The sequence below is a fragment of the Salvelinus sp. IW2-2015 genome, unplaced genomic scaffold (assembly GCF_002910315.2).
Source record: "Salvelinus sp. IW2-2015 unplaced genomic scaffold, ASM291031v2 Un_scaffold2960, whole genome shotgun sequence".
NCBI lineage: Eukaryota > Metazoa > Chordata > Actinopteri > Salmoniformes > Salmonidae > Salvelinus > Salvelinus sp. IW2-2015.
Window position 1 is genome coordinate 39,773 of NW_019944255.1, and position 18,969 is coordinate 58,741.

General features: G+C 48.5%; 1 protein-coding gene across 1 annotated transcript in view; it reads left to right on the forward strand.

Annotated features, from left to right (window-relative positions):
• Positions 1-18,969, forward strand: part of LOC112075054 (ankyrin repeat and sterile alpha motif domain-containing protein 1B-like) — a 66,070-nt gene that overhangs the window by 36,711 nt on the left and 10,390 nt on the right. The window contains exon 3 of the mRNA XM_024142107.2: positions 8,592-8,744. Within this exon, the coding sequence (XP_023997875.1) occupies positions 8,592-8,744 (153 nt within the window). The remainder of the gene's footprint in view (positions 1-8,591; positions 8,745-18,969) is intronic.

Below are 18,969 nucleotides of genomic sequence, written 5' to 3' on the forward strand. Positions count from 1 at the left end.
GAATAAAAAAGAGAGAGATTTTCTTTAAGGCTGAGTTGACATTTAGCTCACCTTTTCACCTCCCTCTAAGGAGAACATGTTTGTATTGAAGAGTATTAGAAAGGACGCAAGAGTGCCCCCCCAACAACACACCTGCAGAAGTAAAAAGACTTAACCGTAGACACCTCCTCATCCCCCTCCCACCGATACCCACCCACCCCTATTCCACAGTGACCCTGACCCTAGACCACTACCTGGGAGTTTGAACTCCATGCCTGCCTCAGCAGGGTGTGCACGGCTGAGTGGGCCCGTTGCGGGCGCCAGGTGCAGGGTGTGGGAGCCTTGTCCGTGGCTGCTCATCAGGTTGGGGTGGCGGTCAACCAACATGCGACCATCCTGGGAAGAGCGGAAGGAGGAGAGGGGAGGAGAGAGGGTTCAAGCCCAGATGACATGAGTTCTAAGATCTAAATGTGTGTTATTTGATACAGGCCCTTTCCGTTACCTACAGTATACATACCGATTGTTTTTCAACGTCAGGCCACAAGCCCGTAGGACCAAACGTGTGACACCTCCTTCGTCGAACATCTCATTTCAAAATCATCAGGCATTATATGAGTTGGTCCCCCTTTACACCTCCACTCTTCGGGAAGGCTTTCTACTAGATGTGGAAACATTGCTGCGGGGACTTGTCATTACAGGCCACTAAGAGCATTAGTGTGGTGGGGCACTGATGTTGGGCATTAGGCCTGGCTCGCAGTCTGCTTTCCACTAATCATCCCAAAGTGTCGATGTGGTTGAGATCCAGGCTCTGTGCAGACCAGTCAATTCTTCCACACCAAATTGACAAACCATTCTGTATGCACCTTGTTTTCTGCACGGGTTATTGTCATGCTGAAACAGGAAAGAGACCTTCCCAAAACTGTGCCACAAAGTTGAAGCCCAGAATCGTATATGAATGTCATTGTATGCTGGCGTAAGGATGTTTCCTTTCACTGGAACTTAAGGTGCCTAGCCCGAACCATGAAAACAGCCCAGACCATTATTCTACCGCCAAACTTTAACAGTTGGCACTAGCATTGGGCAGTGTTCTCCTGGAAGCCGCCAAACCTTGATCCGTCCGTCGACTGCCGAGATGGTGAAGCGTGATAAACTTACTCCAGAGAACGCGTATCAGTGCTCAATGAGTCCAATGGCGGCGAGTTCTACAACCATCCAGCCAGACCCTTGACATGAGGCATGGTCATCTTAGCTTGTGTCGGCTGCTCGCCATGGAAACCATCTTCATGAACCTCCCGACAAACAGCTCATGGCTGACATTGGCTTCAAGACAGTTGTGACTCGGTGGTGTTTCAACCGAGGACAGACATTTTTACACGCTACGCCGTTCGCACTTGATGGTCCCATTCTGTGAATTGTGTGGCCTACACTTTGCGTATGTAGGCCGTTGTTGCCCTCTAGATGTTTCACTTCACAATAACAGTACTATAGTTACTGGGGCAGCTCTAGCGAGGCAGAAAATTTGATTTACGACTTTTCTGGAAGGTCACAGTCTATGACGCAACCACGTCTGAATCACTGAAATCTTCAGTACGGCCATTCTACTGCCAATGTTTGTAATGGAGATTGCAATGGCCTGTGTGCTAATTACTTACACTGTCAGCACGGTGTGTGGAAACACCAATCACTAATTGAAGGGTGTCACATACTTTGTATATTATTAGTGTATTTCTTGTTGTAAGTGCTAGAACTAGCACAACTAATAAACTAGTCAAAGGCTCTCCCTCTCTCAATGCCTATAAAAGCCTTTTAAAATGACACAATTACTTTACAGTAACCCGCGCTAGACCACAACGAGATGCAAGCAGAATCAGAAGCAGATTGTTTGGGGAGAACCGTGTAGAAGGAAGAAACCTTGCTCAGGTCCATCCCTCACCTGAAGTCGTCCGTAAGCGCGGCCAGGTCCAGGGCGTCCGTCGCGGCTGTCCTCATGGTGGGTCTGTTCAGCTCCTGCAGTAGGATGGACACCACTCAGAATGGCCGTAGGCCGCACAGTGCAGCGCTGTCTCCCTTCATGTGTTCTGTATGAGGGGTAACAAACTGTCTGAAACAGTATGTCACAAATCAATGGGGGGGCGGAGGCGGCCCTATGGGCGTTCGACACATTCACCGCTGGCCATCGCAAATTCAGGTGGAGGTTGTTGACTCATGGACTGTCAGTCTTTGCATCCACAGCGTCCATCTACTGTGTGGACAAACTCTAGTGTCACACACACAGTTGACCAGAGGACTCTCCTGAATCTCTCAGGGCAGTGGTTTTCTTCTTCAACCCAATTCATCTGTCCCCAGAACTGCCCACAGTAGCTTGTCTCATCCCCCCCTCGCTGTCCGTCTAGGTCAGTGTAAGCTTCTATCCCCCCTGCTGTCTCGTTCTATCGTCCCAGTGTAGCCTTCTATCGCCCCTGCTGTCCGTCCTATGGTCAGTGAGCTTCTATCCCCCCTGCTGTCCGTCTATGTCAGTGTAGCCTCTATCCTCCCCAGCGTCCGTCATGGTCATGAGCCTTCTTATCCCCCTGCGTCCGTCTATGGTCAGTGTAGGCCTTTTATCTCCCCTGCTAAAGTCTCTGTCATGTAGCCTTCTATCCCCCTGCTAACAGTCTTGGTCAGTGTAGCCTTTCTACCCCCCCCTGCTAACAGTCTATGGTCCGTGTAGCCTTCTATCCCCCCTGCTAACAGTCTATGTCAGTGTAAGCTTCTATCCCCTGCTAACATCTGTCAGTGTGCCCTTCTATCCCCCCCTGCTAACAGTCTCTGTCAGTGTACCTTCTATCCCCCTGCTAAAGTCTATGGTCAGTGTAGCTTCTATCCCCCCTCTAACATCATATGGTCAAGTGTTAGCCTTCTATCCTCGCTAAGTTCCTATGGTCAGTGTACGTTCTGTCCCCCTGCTAACAGTCTCGTGGTCAGTGTAACCTTCTGCCCCTCAACTGTATGTTTCCTTATCCGCTAACAGTTTTGTGAGCCTCTATCCCCCCCGCTAACAGTCTCTGTCAGTGTAGCCTTCTGATCCCCCCTGCTAACAGTCTTGGTCAGTGTAGCCTTCTATCCCCCTGCTAAGTCTAGTCAGTGTAGCCTTCTAATCCGCCCCCTAACAGTCTATGATGTGTCATCTCCCCTACAGTCTATGGTCAGTGTGTAGCCTCCTTCCCCCTGCTTACAGTCTAGTCAGTCGTAACCTCTGTCCCACTGCTAACAGTCTATTGTCAGTGTAGCCGTCTGTCCCCCTGCTACAGTCTATGGTCAGTGTAGCCTCTTATCCCCACTGCTAACAGTCTATGGTCAGTGTAGCCTTCTATCCCCTGCTACAGTCTATGGTCGTGTAGCCTTCTATCCCCTGCTAACAGTCTATGGTCAGTGTAGCCTTCTATCCCCCTACTAACAGTCATGGTCAGTGTAGCCTTCTATCCCCCTATCAACAGTCTATGGTCAGTGTAGCCTTCTATCCCCGTTAACAGTTCTATGGTCAGTGTAGCCTTGCTATCCCCCCTGCTAACAGTCTCTGTGTCAAGTGTAGCCTTCTATCCCCCCTACTAACAGTCTATGGTCAGTGTAGCCTTCTATCTCCCTGTTAACAGTCTATGGTCAGTGTAGCCTTCTATCCCCATGTTAACAGTCTAGGTCAAGTGTAGCTTTTCTCTCCCCCTGTAACGTCTATGGTCAGTGTAGCCTTCTATCCCCCCTGCTAACAGTTCTATGGTCAGTGTAGCCTTCTATCCCCCCTGCTAACAGTCTATGGTCAGTGTAGCCTTCTACCAATCCCCTGCTAAACAGATCTATGGTCTCAGCTGGTATGCTTCTTATCCCCCACTCCTAACAGTCTCTGTCAGTGTAGCCTTCTATCACCCATGTAACAGTCTATGTCAGTGTAGCCTTCATCCCCCCTGCTAACAGTCTCTGTCATGTACCTGTCTATCCCCCTGCTAACAGCTATGGTCAGTGTAGCCTTCTATCCCGCCCCTGCTACAGTCTATGGTCAGTGAGCCTTCTATCCCCCGACCCTGCTAACAGTCTATGTCAGTGTACGCCTTCTGTCCCCCTGCTAACAGTCTAGGCCCAAAGTTTTGGGTAAGCCTCTATCCCGACTCTATCTGATTCCTGTCTATCCCCATGCTAACAGTCTATGGTCAGTGTAGCCTTCTATCCCCTGCTAACAGTCTAATGGTCAGTGTAGCCTTCTATCCCCCCTGCTAACAGTCTTATGGTCAGGGTAGCTTATACCCCCCTGCTAACAGTTATGGTCGTTAGCCTTCTATCCCCTACTAACAGTCTATGTCAGTGTAGCCTTCTATCCCCTACTAACAGTCTATGGTCAGTGTAGCCTTCTATCCCCCCTGTTAACAGTCTATGGGTCAGTGTAGCCTTCTATCCCCCCTGTTAACAGTCTATGGTCAGTGTAGCCTTCTATCCCCCACTGCTAACATGTCTATGGTCAGTGTAGCCTTCTATCCCCCCTGCTAACAATCTATGGTCAGTGTAGCCTTCTATCCCCCTGCTAACAGTCTATGGTCAGTGTAGCCTTCTATCCCCCTGCTAACAGTCTATGGTCAAGTGTAGCCTTCTATCCCCCTGCTAACAGTCTATGGTCAGTGTAGCCTTCTATCCCCCCTGCTAACAGTCTACGAGTGTAGCTTCTATCCCCCTGCTATACAGTCTATGGTCAGTGTAGCCTTCTATCCCCCCTGCTAACAGTCTCTGTCAGTGTAGCCTTCTGATCCCCCTTGCTAACAGTCTATGGTCAGTGTTAGCCTTCTATCCCCCCTGCTAACAGTCTCTGTCAGTGTAGCCTTCTATCCCCCCTGCTAACAGTCTATGGTCAGTGTAGCCTTCTATCCCCCCTGCTAACAGTCTATGGTCAGTGTAGCCTTCTATCCCCTGCTAACAGTCTATGGTCAGTGTAGCCTTCTATCCCCCTGCTAACCAGTCTCTGCCAGTGTAGTCTTCTATCCCCCTGCTAACAGTCTATGGTCAGTGTAGCCGTCTATCCCCTGCTAACATCTATGTCAGTGTAGCCTCCTATCCCCCCTGCTAAAGTCTATGGTCAGTGGCCTTCTATCCCCCCCTGCTAACAGTCTCTGTCAGTGTAGCCTTCTATCCCCCTGCTAAACAGTCTATGGTCAGTGTAGCCTTCTATCCCCCCTGCTAACAGTCTCTGTCAGTGTAGCCTTCTATCCCCCCTGCTAACAGTCTATGGTCAGTGTAGCCTTCTATCCCCCCTGCTAACAGTCTCTGCCAGTGTACCTTCTATCCCCCCTGCTAACAGTCTATGGTCAGTGTAGCCCTTCTATCCCCCCTGCTAACAGTCTATGGTCAGTGTAGCCTTCTATCCCCCTGCTAACAGTCTCTGCCAGTGTAGTCTCTATCCCGCTGCTAACCAGTCTATGGTCAGTGTAGCTTCTATCCCTGCTAACAGTCTATGGTCAGTGAGCCTTCTATCCCCCCTGCTAACAGTCTATGGTCAGTGTAGCCTTCTATCCCCCCTGCTAACAGTCTCTGTCAGTGTAGCCTTCTATCCCCCTGCTAACAGTCTATGGTCCGTGAGCCTTCTATCCCCCTCTGCTAACAGTCTCTGTCCAGTGTAGCCTTCTATCCCCCTGCTAACAGTCTATGGTCAGTGTAGCCTTCTATCCCCCCTGCTAACAGTCTCTGTCAGTGTAGCCTTCTATCCCCCTGCTAACAGTCTATGGTCAGTGTAGCCTTCTATCCCCCCTGCTAACAGTCTCTGTCAGTGTAGCCTTCTATCCCCCCTGCTAAACAGTCTATGGTCAGTGTAGCCTTCTATCCCCCCTGCTAACAGTCTATGGTCAGTGTAGCCTTCTTCCCCCTGCTACAGCTATGGTCAGTGTAGCCTTCTATCCCCCCTGCTAACAGTCTCTGCCAGTGTAGTCTTCTATCCCCCTGCTAACAGTCTATGGTCAGTGTAGCGTCTTCCCTGCCTAACAGTCTATGGTCAGTGTAGCCTTCTATCCCCCTGCTAACAGCTCTATGGTCAGTGTAGCCTTCTATCCCCCCTGCTAACAGTCTCTGTCAGTGTAGCCCTCTATCCCCGGCTAACAGTCTATGGTCAGTGTAGCCTTCTATCCCCCCTGCTAACAGTTCTCTGTCAGTGTAGCCTTCTATCCCCCCTGCTAACAGTCTATGGTCGTGTAGCCTTCTATCCCCCTGCTAACAGTCTCTGCCAGTGTAGCCTTCTATCCCCCCTGCTAACAGTCTATGGTCAGTGTAGCCTTCTATCCCCTGCTAACAGTCTATCGGTCAGTTGTACCTTCTATCCCCCTGCTAACAGTCTCTGCCAGTGTAGTCTTCTATCCCCTGCTAACAGCTATGGTCAGTGTAGCCTTCTATCCCCTGCTAACAGTCTATGGTCAGTGTAGCCTTCTATCCCCCTGCTAACAGTCATGGTCAGTGTAGCCTCTATCCCCCTGCTAACAGTCTCTGTCAGTGTAGCCTCCTATCCCCCTCTAACAGTCTATGGTCAGTGTAGCCTTCTATCCCCCTCTGCTAACAGTCTCTGTCAGTGTAGCCTTCTATCCCCCCTGCTAACAGTCTATGTCAGTGTAGCCTTCTATCCCCCTGCCTAACAGTCTCTGTCAGTGTACCTTCTATCCCCCTGCTAACAGTCTATGGTCAGTGTAGCCTTCTATCCCCCCTGCTAACAGTCTCTGTCAGTGTAGCCTTCTATCCGCCCTGCTAAACAGTCTATGGTCAGCTGTAGCCTTCTCTCCCCTGCTAACAGTCTATGGTCAGTGGTAGCTTCTATCCCCTGCTAACAGTCTCTGTCAGTGTAGCCTTCTATCCCCTGCTAACAGTCTATGTCGTGTAGCTTCTATCCCCCCTGCTAACAGTCTATGGTCAGTGTAGCCTTCTATCCCCCCTGCAACAGTCTAATGGTCAGTGTAGCCTTCTATCCCCCTGCTAACAGTCTATGGTCAGTGTAGCCTTCTATCCCCCTGCTAACAGTCTATGGTCAGTGTACGCCTTTATCCCCCCTGCTAACAAGTCTTGGTCAGTGTAGGCCTTCTATGCCCCCTGCTAACAGTCTATGGTCAGTGTAGCCTTCTATCCCCCCTGCTAACAGTCCTATGGTCAGTGTAGCCTTCTATCCCTGCTAACAGTCTATGGTCAGTGTAGCCTTCTATCCCCCTGCTAACAGTCTATGGTCAGTGTAGCCTTCTATCCCCCTGCTAACAGTCTATGGTCCGGGTGGGCAACTGGCAGCCCTCCTTTTATTAGTCACTCTCATTCAGATGTCATATAAAACATTGAAAATGTGTACAATTGCAGGGGGGCTGCTAAAATGTTTTGCCCGCAAGGTGAGGGTGGGGGGACCATTGCACATCCATGATCTATGGTCAGTACCACACAACTCCTTGTCAGGTCACATGCTCAGGATAATATCAGGGCACTCTGTAGCATACAGGGCAGTGCAGGGCACAGCCGCACAGAGCAGTGCAGGGCACAGCCGCGCAGGGACAGCCGCGCAGGGCAGTACAAGAGCAAGCCGCACAGGGCAGTACAGGACACAGCCGTACAGGGCAGTACAGGAACAAGCTCTAGCGGGGCAGTGTAGGACACAGCCTACGGGGTGGCTGTGTCCTGTACTGCCCTGTAGGGCTGTGTCCTGTACTGCCCTGTAGGGCTGTGTCCTGTACTGCCCTGTAGGGCTGTGTCCTGTACTGCCCTGTAGGGCTGTGTCCTGTACTACCCCGTAGGGCTGTGTCCTACACTGCCCCGTAGAGCTGTGTCCTGTACTGCCCTGTACGGCTGTGTCCTGTACTGCCCTGTGCGGCTGTGCTCTGTACTGCCCTGCGCGGCTGTGCCCTGCGCGGCTGTGCCCTGCACTGCTCTGTGCGGCTGTGCCCTGCACTGCCCTGTATGCTACAGAGTGCCCTGATATTATCCTGAGCATGTGACCTGACAAGGAGGTTGTGTGGTACTGACCATAGATCATGGATGTGCAATGGTCCCCCCTACCTCACCTTGCGGGCAAAACATTTTAGCAGCCCCCCTGCAATTGTACACATTTTCAATGTTTTATATGACATCTGAATGAGAGTGACTAATAAAAGGAGGGCTGCCAGTTGCCCATCCCTGACCATAGACTGTTAGCAGGGGGGGATAGAAGGCTACACTGACCATAGACTGTTAGCAGGGGGGATAGAAGGCTACACTGACCATAGACTGTTAGCAGGGGGGATAGAAGGCTACACTGACCATAGACTGTTAGCAGGGGGGATAGAAGGCTACACTGACCATAGACGGACAGCAGGGGGGGATAGAAGGCTACACTGACCATAGACGGACAGCAGGGGGGGATAGAAGGCTACTGTGGGCAGTTCTGGGACAGATGAATTGGGTTGAAGAGAAGAACACTGCCCTGGAGATTCAGGAGAGTCCTCTGGTCAACTGTGTGTGTGACACTAGAGTTTGTCCCACACAGTAGATGGAGCTGTGGATGCAAAGACTGACAGTCCATGAGGTCAACATAATAGATGGATCCATATTGTGAAGCGATACATAGTTTTTTTACTCAGACAGTTGTTCCCCCCTGCATACAGAACCATGAGAGGGAGACAGCGCTGCACTGTGCGGCCCAGTACGGCCACTCTGAGGTGGTGTCCATCCTACTGCAGGAGCTGACAGACCCCACCATGAGGAACAGCCGCGACGAGACGCCCCTGGACCTGGCCGCGCTCTACGGACGACTTCAGGTGAGGATGGACCTGAGCAAGGTTTCTTCCTTCTACAGAGTTTCCCCAAAAATGAAAGAGGGATGGGAGAGAGGAAAAAGGAGTGCCATTAGCTCTCGAGAAGAGAGCATGTAGTGAAGGAGCAAACGTGTGAGGAGAGGGGGAGCGTGTATGTTGTGTGTGAAGAGAATATTCCAGGGTGTATGCTGTTTCAGAAGTCAGGGGAGAAGAAGGAATAGCAGTGAAACAAGGGGAGTCGGATAGTTTGTGATGTTATCTAGTACATGCCCGTTGTTTGTGTCTACAAATACGCACAGTCAACAAGTTTGGACGCACTTACTGATTCAAGGGTTTTTCTTTATTTTTGACTATTTTATTACATTGTAAAATAATAGTGAACACATTACAACTATGAAATAACACATGGAATGTAGTACAAAAAAAAGTGGTGAAAAAAATCGAAATATATTTTAGTTCCCTCAAAGACCACCCTTTTCCTTGTGCAGCTTTTGCGACACTCTTGGCTTCTTCACGCAGCTTCATAGAGGTTGTCACCTGTAATGCTTTCAATTAACAGGTATGATTGTTACAAGGGGGAATGATACGATTTTGTTGGCCGTCAGGCGGCAGCGCATGTAGCACGCTGTAATGTTTTTTGCCCCTGCATCGGTCAGTATGTGGTTCTAAGCTGTGTCGGGTTTGTTGTATTTTACCTTTTTTCATTCATTGTTCTCTCTCTCGCTCTCTTCCCTCTTCTTCTCTCAACTCTCTCTTTCCCCTCTTCCTCTAGCTCTCTCTTCTATCTTTTTTCTTCTTCTCTCATCTCTCCATCTTCCCACAACTCTCTTTCTCTAATCCTGCTCTCTCTCTCTCTCTTCCCTCTAGATCTCTCTTTCTTTCTCTCGTCTCGTCTTTTTTCTTCTCTGTCTTCCTTTCTTCTCTCTTCTTCTCTCTTTCCTCTAGATCTCTCTCTCTCTCTTCTTTCTCTCTCTCGTCTCTCTTTTTTCTTTCTCTCTCTCTTTTCTTTTTCTCTCTCCTCTTTTCTCTTTGCCTCTCTCTCTCTTCCTCTTTCCCTCTCGCGAGCCTTCTTTTTTTTTTCTTTCTCGTCCTTTCCCTTCCTTACTGACTCAAGAGGAATAATGTAAAGGGGATGCGGGAGGAGAGAAAAGGGGAGTGCCATAGCTCTCGAGGAAGAGGGGCATGTAGTGAGAGCACAAACGTGTGAGGAGAGGGGAGCGTGTATGTGGCTGTGAAGAGAATTATTCGGGGTTGTTCTGTGTCAGGTCAGGGGAAAGAAGGCAAATAGCAGTCGAAAAAGGGGGGTCCAGAATAGTGTGTAGTTCATACATGTACTGCCAGGTTTGTATATCATGTATGTTTGTGTAAGTTTTCCTTGATGACAGCTTCCAGCACTCTTGGCATTTCTCTCAACCAGCTTATGAGAATGCTTTCCAAAGTTTGAAAGAGTTCCACATTATGCTGAAGCCTGTTGGCTGCTTTCTCTACTCTGTCGGGTCAACTCATCCCAAATCATCTAATTGGAGGTTGAGCAGAGTGATGTAAGGCCGTCATATGAGCAGCACTCTATCACTCTCCTTCTCAGGTCAAATGCCCCTTACACAGCCTTGGAGGGTGCTTGGGTCATTGTTCTGTGGAAAAACAAAATTATATCGCCACTTAAGCGGCAACACAGGGTATGGTCGTATTGCTGGCGATGCTGTGGTAGGCATGCTGGTTAAGTGTGATTGCTAACTAATGACTGCCCAGTGTCACCAAGCCAAAGTACTCCCACACTCATACCTACTTCCTCATGCTTCACGGTGGGAAACCCACACAGGCAAGATCATCCTCTCTGTGTCTCATGAAGAACGGACGGTTGGAACAAAAAATGCACATTTGGACTCATCATACCAAGGACCGATTTCCACAGGTCTAAATGTCACATGCTCGGTTTTTGGCCAAGGCAAGTCTCTTCTTCTTATTGGAATTGTCCTATAGTAGTGGTTTTGCTGCAATTTCGACAATCGATGCCTGAATCACGCAGTCTCCTGCTGAACGTTGATGTTGAGATGCTGTTTGTGTTACTTGAACTCTGTGAGCATTTTATTTTGGCTGCATCTGAGTGCAGTTACTTTAAACTTCTTTCCTGGTGCAGCCCGACGTCCGGTACAACTTTGGACAACAGCCAGCTCAAGTGCAGGGGCGAATTCAAAATTATTTTTTTGAAAATTTTAACTTGCACACCACATTAACGTAAGTCCATACAGCATTTGAAGATAAACACTCTTGTGAATCCAGCCAACAATGTCGAATTTTTAAAAATGTTTTGTACGGAAACACACGTATATTATGTTAGCTCACCACAAATACAAAAAAGGACAGACATTGTTTCCAGCACAGGTAGCATGCACAAACCAACATAACTAAACAAGATCCAACCAAACTAACCAAGAAAGCAAGTTCATCAGATGACAGTTCCGTATAACATGTTACAACAATTAAATCTATTGTTTTTGTTCGAAAATGTGCATATTTGAGTATACAATCAGTTTTACTTGCTGCTACCATCACAGCTACCTCAGAAATAGCTACACGAAGCAGCCAGAGTAATTTACAGACACCAACGTCCAAAGTACCTAACATACTCATCAGTAAAACTTCCTGAAAAATTACATGGTTGTACAGACATGAAAGACAGGCATCTTGTGATTCCAGCAATATTTCCGATTGCTTAAAGTGTTTTACAGCGAAAACACCAATATTAGGCATATATAGCTTACCACAATAGCCAGAAACAAGCCATTTCCCACAGCAAAAGTTAGGCGATCCGTACAAACAGCAAAGAGTTAATTTTTTGACTAACCTTGATAACTTCATCAGATGAAGTCCTATAACATCAAGGTATAACATACACATTATGTTTTTGTTTCGACAAATGTGCATATTTAGAGCTGAAATCAGTGTTTTAATTGTGCTAAAACGTAGCTCTTTTCTCCACAACGTCGTATTTATTGACACTCACATATTCTGACCAATAACTATTTATAAATACTAAATACTTGTTGTATAGAAAGATAGATAAACTGAGTTCTTAATGCAATCGCAGTGGTTGATTCTAAAAATAATTCATTAACGACATAAGCTTACGTTATGGCGAGAGAAGTGCCCAAAACCTGGGCACAAACTAATAGAAAGTTCGACGATATATGAATAGCATAAATAAAATGGGTCTACTTTTGAATGATGCTTCCTCAGAATGTTGTTACAAGGTCCTTTGTCAGAACATCGTTTTTTGGATTCTAGAACGTCCTCTTCTCCAGTCAATTAGCACAGAAAGCTTAGCAAAGGTGGGCGAAGCTCTCCTTCCTGAAAACATAGCGCAGAAAAGCAAACACGCCTAAACGTCCCGAAAAAATTCAATAATCGTAATAAAAATCTATATGAAAAAAAACATACTTACGATGATTTGCCACATGTATCAAATAAATAACAGCCGGAGATAGTAGTCGCCTATAACGACAGGCTTTCCAGAAAGCGAATTCAAGGTCCATCCTCGGCTTCCAGAAAACAAGGAATGGGTGACACTCATTCCAAAGGATTTATTCCACCTCAGCCCAAAGATAAACCCTCATTTCTTCTCTCATGCTCTTGGAATCTATGGAAGGTGTATGATGTGCATGTATACTAAGTACACGTATCATGCCTATTATAGGCAGCCTGAGAACAGAGGCATCGGTTTTCAGGACTTTCCACTTCCTGGTCAGAGGTTTGCTGCCAAATGAGTTTCTGTTTTACCCAGTTATATTCAAACGGTTTTAGAAACTAGAGAGTGTTTTCTATCCAATAGTAATAATAATATGCATATTGTACGAGCAAGAATTGAGTACGAGCCGATTGAAATGGCACCTTTATCAGAGCTACTTCAATCTGCCCCTGCAGCCAAACAGGTTAATTATTATCCTCTGCAGCAGAGGTAACTCTGAGTCTCTTTCCTGCTGGCGTACTCATAGAGAGCCAGTTTCAATCATACCTGGTGATGGTTTTTGAGACGGCACTTGAAGAAACGTTCAAAGTTCCATAGTGCTATCTTGTGTATACCACCCTCTACTTTGTACAGCACAACTGATTGGCTCAATGCATTAGAAATAAATTCTACATATTAATTTTAACAAGGCACTGTAATTTAAATGCATTCAGCGTGACTACCTCATGATGACTACTCAAGGCAACACGGTCCGAATTTGAAGAATCTCAAAAAAAAGATATTTTGATATTTAAAACTTTTTGTGGTTAACTGACATGATCATACTGTTTATTTATAGTTGTTGATGTCTTCACTATTATTCTACATTGTAAAGAAAATAGTACAAATAATGAAAGAACCCTTGAATGAGTAGGTGTGTTCAAACTTATGAATGGTATGCGTTTTTCATGCTGGCTGGTGTGTGTGTGTGTGGTGATGTGTGTTGTGTGTGTGGTGTGTGGTGTGTACTACGTTCTTACGTGCCTGTTGTGTGAATGTGCTGTGTTCCCATGCCAGCTCCAGTGACCCACGAGTAGAGTTAGATTAGCCTGTTCCCCCTTAGTTAGGTTTCACACACAGCACACACTACACACGAACTACACACAGCCACCACACACTACACAACAGAATTAGGAGGAAAGAGTGTTTTCCTCTCTTATTGGAACAGAGTAATTTTTCCATTCCATCTCGTGTCCACAGATGAACCCTGGTGTCCTGTGTGTGCGCATGTGAGAGGGAGCGAGTTGTCTGAGAGTGTGTTGTGATGGAGATGGTGTGTGTGTGGGTTCTGGTATACAGTTTCAACAGATGCTTGTGGACACAATCATCCCTCTGTAATGCTCTCCTGCTGTGTCCTTGTACTGCCCTGTATGGTGTGTCTGGTACTGCCCTGTAGGGCTGTTCCTGTACGGGCTGTGCCTGTCTGCTAGGGCTGTGTCCTTGTACTGCACTGTAGGGTGGTCTATGCGTTAGTGTCCTGTAGCCCTTGTAGGTGCTGCTGCTCCTGTATGGCGTCCTGTAGACCTGTACTGTCCTGTACTGCCTGTTAGGGCTGTGGTCCTGTCTGCCCTGTAGGCTTGTCCTGACTGGCCCTGCTAGGGCTGTGTCGTGTACTGCCTGTAGCGTGTGTCCTTGTACTGCCCTGTAGGGCTGTGTTCCTGTACTGCCCTGTAGGGCTTTGTGTCCTGTATACCCGTAGGGATGTTGTCTTGTTCCTGCCCTGTAGGCTGTGTCCTGTACTGCCCTGTGCGGCTGGTCCTGTACTGCCTTCCTCTCCGTAGGCGTGTCCTAGCCGCCGCAGCTTTCGTCTCCTGTCGGCTGTGTTCCTGACGCTTGCGGCTTGCTTTGACTGTGGCGGCGTTGCGCGTGTGCCCTCATCCTGCGGCCTGCACTGCCCTGTATGCTACAGAGTGCCTGATATTATCCTGAGCATGTGACTGACAAGGAGTTGTGTGGTACTGACCAATAGATCAGATGTGCAATGGTCCCCCTACTCACCTTGCGGGCAAAACATTTTAGCAGCCCCTGCAATTGTACACATTTTCAATGTTTTATATGCATCATGAATGAAGAGTGACTAATAAAAGGAGGGCTGCCAGTTGCCCACCCGGACCATAGACTGTTAGCAGGGGGATAGAAGGCTACACTGACCATAGACTGTTAGCAGGGGATAGAAGGCTAACTGACCATAGACTGTTAGCAGGGATAGAAGGCTACACTGACATAGACTGTTAGCAGGGGGGATAGAAGGCGTACACTGACAAGACTGTTAGCAGGGGGATAGAAGGCTACACTGACAAGACTTGTTAGCAGGGGGGATAGAAGGCTAACACTGACCATAGCTGTTAGCAGGGGGATAGAAGCTACACTGACATAGACTGTTAGCAGGGGGATAGAAGGCTACACTGACCATAGACTGTTAGCAGGGGGGATAGAAGGCTACACTGACCATAGACTGTTAGCAGGGGGATAGAAGCTACACTGACAAGACTGTTAGCATACGGGATAGAAGGCTACACTGACAGAGACTGTTAGCAGGGGGGATAGAAGCTACACTGACATAGACTGTTAGCAGGGGGAGAAGCTACACTGACCATAGACTGTTAGCAGGGGGATAGAAGGCTACACTGACAGAGACTGTAGCAGGGGATAGAAGGCTACACTGACATAGACTTTAGCAGGGGGGATAGAAGGCTACACTGACAGAGACTGTTAGCAGGGGGATAGAAGGCTACACTGACCAAGACTGTTAGCAGGGGGGATAGAAGGCTTACAACTGACAGAGACTGTTAGCAGAGGGGATAGAAGGCTACACTGACATAGACTGTTAGCAGGGGGATAGAGGCTACACTGACAGAGACTGTTAGCAGGGGGGATAGAAGGCACACTGACCATGACTGTTAGCAGGGGGATAGAAGGTACACTGACCATAGACTGTTAGCAGGGGATAGAAGCTACACTGACCATAGACTGTTAGCAGGGGATAGAAGACTACACTGGCAGAGGACTGTTAGCAGGGGGATAGAAGGCTACAACTGACCATAGACTGTTAGCAGGGGGATAGAAGGCTACACTGACCATAGACTGTTAGCAGGGGGATAGAAGGCTACACTGGCAGAGACTGTTAGCAGGGGGATAGAAGGCTACACTGACCATAGACTGTTAGCAGGGGGGATAGAAGGCTACACTGACAGAGGAACTGTTAGCAGGGGGGATAGAAGGCTACACTGACATAGACTGTTAGCAGGGGATAGAGGGCTACACTGACAGAAGACTGTGTAGCAGGGGGATATAGAAGGCTACCTGACCATAGGACTGTTAGCAGGGGGATAGAAGGCTACACTGACATAGACTGTTAGCAGGGGGAGACGGCTACACTGACCATGAGACTGTTAGCAGGGGGATAGAAGACTACACTGGCAGAGACTGTTAGCAGGGGGGATAGAAGGCTACACTGACCGATAGCTGCTAGCAGGGGGGAAGAAGGCTACACTGACCATTAGACTGTAGCAGGGGGGATAGAAGGCACACTGACATAGACTGTTAGCGAGGGGGGATAGAAGGCTAACTGACAGAGACTGTTAGCAGGGGGGATAGTAGAAGGCTACACTGACCATAGACTGTTAGCAGGGGGATAGAAGGCTACACTGACAGAGACTGTTAGCAGGGGGATAGAAGCTACACTGACCATAGACTGTTAGCAGGGGGATAGAAGGCTACACTGACAGAGACTGTTAGCAGAGGGGATAGAAGGCTACACTGACCATAGACTGTTAGCAGGGGGATAGAAGGCTACACTGACAGAGACTGTTAGCAGGGGGGATAGAAGGCTACACTGACCATAGACTGTTAGCAGGGGGGATAGAATGCTACACGTGACATAGACGTTAGCAGAGGATAGAAGTACATGACATAGACTGGTTAGCAGGGGATAGAAGACTACACTGGCAGAGACTGTTTAGCAGGGGGATAGAAGGCTACACTGACCATAGACTGTTAGCAGGGGGGATAGAAGGGCTACACTGACCATAGACTGTTAGCAGGGGGGGATAAAGGCTACGACTGCAGAGATGTTAGCAGGGGGGATAGAAGGCTACACTGACCATTAGACTGTTAGCAGGGGGGATAGAAGGCTACACTGACAGAGACTGTTAGCAGGGGGGATAGAAGGCTACACTGACCATAGACTGTTAGCAGGGGGATAGAAGGCTACACTGACCAAGACTGTTAGCAGGGGGGGATAGAAGGCTACACTGACCATATAGACTTAGCAGGGGGGATAGAAGGCTACACTGACATAGAATGTTAGCAGGGGATAGACGGCTACACTGACCATAGACTGTTAGCAGGGGGATAGAAGACTACACTGGCAGAGACGTTAGCAGGGGGATAGAAGGCTACACTGACCATAGACTGTTAGCAGGGGGATAGAAGGCTACACGACCATAGACTGTTAGCAGGGGGATAGAAGGCTACACTGACCATAGACTGTTAGCAGGGGGATAGAAGGCTACAACTGACAGAGACTGTTAGCAGGGGGATAGAAGCTACACTGACCAAGACTGTTAGCAAGGGGACAGAAGGCTACACTGACAGAGACTGTTAGCAGGGGGGATAGAAGGCTACACTGACCATAGACTGTAGCAGGGGGATAGAAGCTACACTACGTAGACTGTTAGCAGGGGGATAGAAGGCTACACTGACCATAGACTGTTACAGGGGGATAGAAGGCTACACTGACCATAAGACTGTTAGCAGGGGGATAGAAGGCTACACTGACCATAGACTGTTGCAGGGGGGATAGAGGCTACACTGACGATAGATTGTTAGCAGGGGGATAAAGAAGGCTACACTGACCATAGACTGTATAGCAGTGGGGGATAAAGGCTACACTGACATAGACTGTTAACAGGGGGGATAGAAGGCTACACTGACCATAGACTGTACAGGGGGGATAGAAGGCTACACTGACCATAGACTGTTAGTGATGGGGATAGAAGGCTACACTGACATAGACTGTTAGTAGGGGATAGAAGGCTAACTGACCATAACTGTTGCAGGGGGGATAAGCTACCCTGACATAAGACTGTTAGCAGGGGGGATAGAAGGCTACACTGACCATTAGAGCTGTTAGCAGGGGATAGAAGCTACACTGACCATAGACCTGTTAACATGGGGATAGAAGGCACACTACATAGACGTTAGCAGGGGATAGAAGGCTACCCCAAAAAACTTGGGGAACCCCATAGACTGTTAGCAGGGGGACAGAAGGCGTACACTGACCATAGACTGTTAGCAGGCGGGGGATAGAAGGCTCACTGACCTAGACTGTTAGCAGGGGGGGATAGAAGGCTACACTGACCATAGACTGTTTAGCAGGGGGATAGAAGGCTACACTGACAGAGACTGTTACAGGGGGGATAGAAGGCTACACTGACCATAGACTGTTACATGGGTGATAGAAGGCTAACTGAAGAGACTGTTAGCAGGGGGGGATAGAAGCTACACTGACCATAGAGCTGTTAGCAGGGGGGGTAGAAGCTACACTGACCATAGACTGTTACAGGGGGGATAGAAGGCTACACTGACCATAGACTGTTAGCAGGGGATAGAAGGCTACACTGACCATAGACGTTACGGGGGGGATAGAAGCTACACTGACCTAAGACTGTTAACATGGGGGATAGAAGCTACACTGACCATAGACTGTTAACATGGAGATAGAAGCTACACTGAACCAGATAGACTAGTTAGTAGGGATGAGAAGGCTACACTGACACGGAGACTGTTAGCAGGGGGGATAGAAGGCTACACTGACCATAGAACTGTTAACAGGGGGGATAGAAGGCTACACTGACCATAGACTGTTGATAGGGGGATAGAAGGCACACTGACCATGACTGTTAGTAGGGGGATAGAAGGCGTACACTGACCATAGAACTGTTAGCAGGGGATAGAAGGCTACACGGACCATAGACTGTAGCAGGGGATAGAAGGCTACACTGACCATAGACTGTTAGCAGTGGGGATAGAGGCTACACTGACCATAGACTGTAGCAGGGGGACAGACGGCTACACTGACATAGACTTTAGCAGGGGACAGAGTTACGACTGCTAGACTGTAGCAGGGGGACAGGAGGCTACACTGACCATAGACGTGCGTACAACTGCATAGACTGTTAGCAGGGGGGATAGAAGGCTACACTGACATAGACTTTAGCAGGGGGATAGAAGGCTACACTGACCAGAGACTGTTAGCAGGGGGATAGAAGGCTACACTGACAGAGACTGTTAGCAGGGGGGGATCTAGAAGGCTGACACTGACATAGACATACAGGGGGACAGAAGGTTACACTGACCACGAGACTGTTAGCAGGGGGAAGAAGCTCACTGACCATAGAACGTAGCAGGGGGATAGAAGGCTACACTGACCATAGACTGTTAGCAGGGGGGATAGAAGCTACACTGACCATAGACTTTAGCATGGGGATAGAAGGCTACACTGACAGAGACTGTTAGCAGGGGGGGATAGAAGGCTAACTGACAGATGTTAGCAGGGGATAGAAGCTACACGACCATAGGACTGTTAGCAGGGGGATAGAAGGCTAACGGACATAGACTGTTACAGGGGGGGGTAGAAAGGCTCACTGACCAAGACTGTTAGCAGTGGGGATAGAAGGCTACACTGACAGAGACTGTTAGCAGGGGAGATAAAAGGCACAC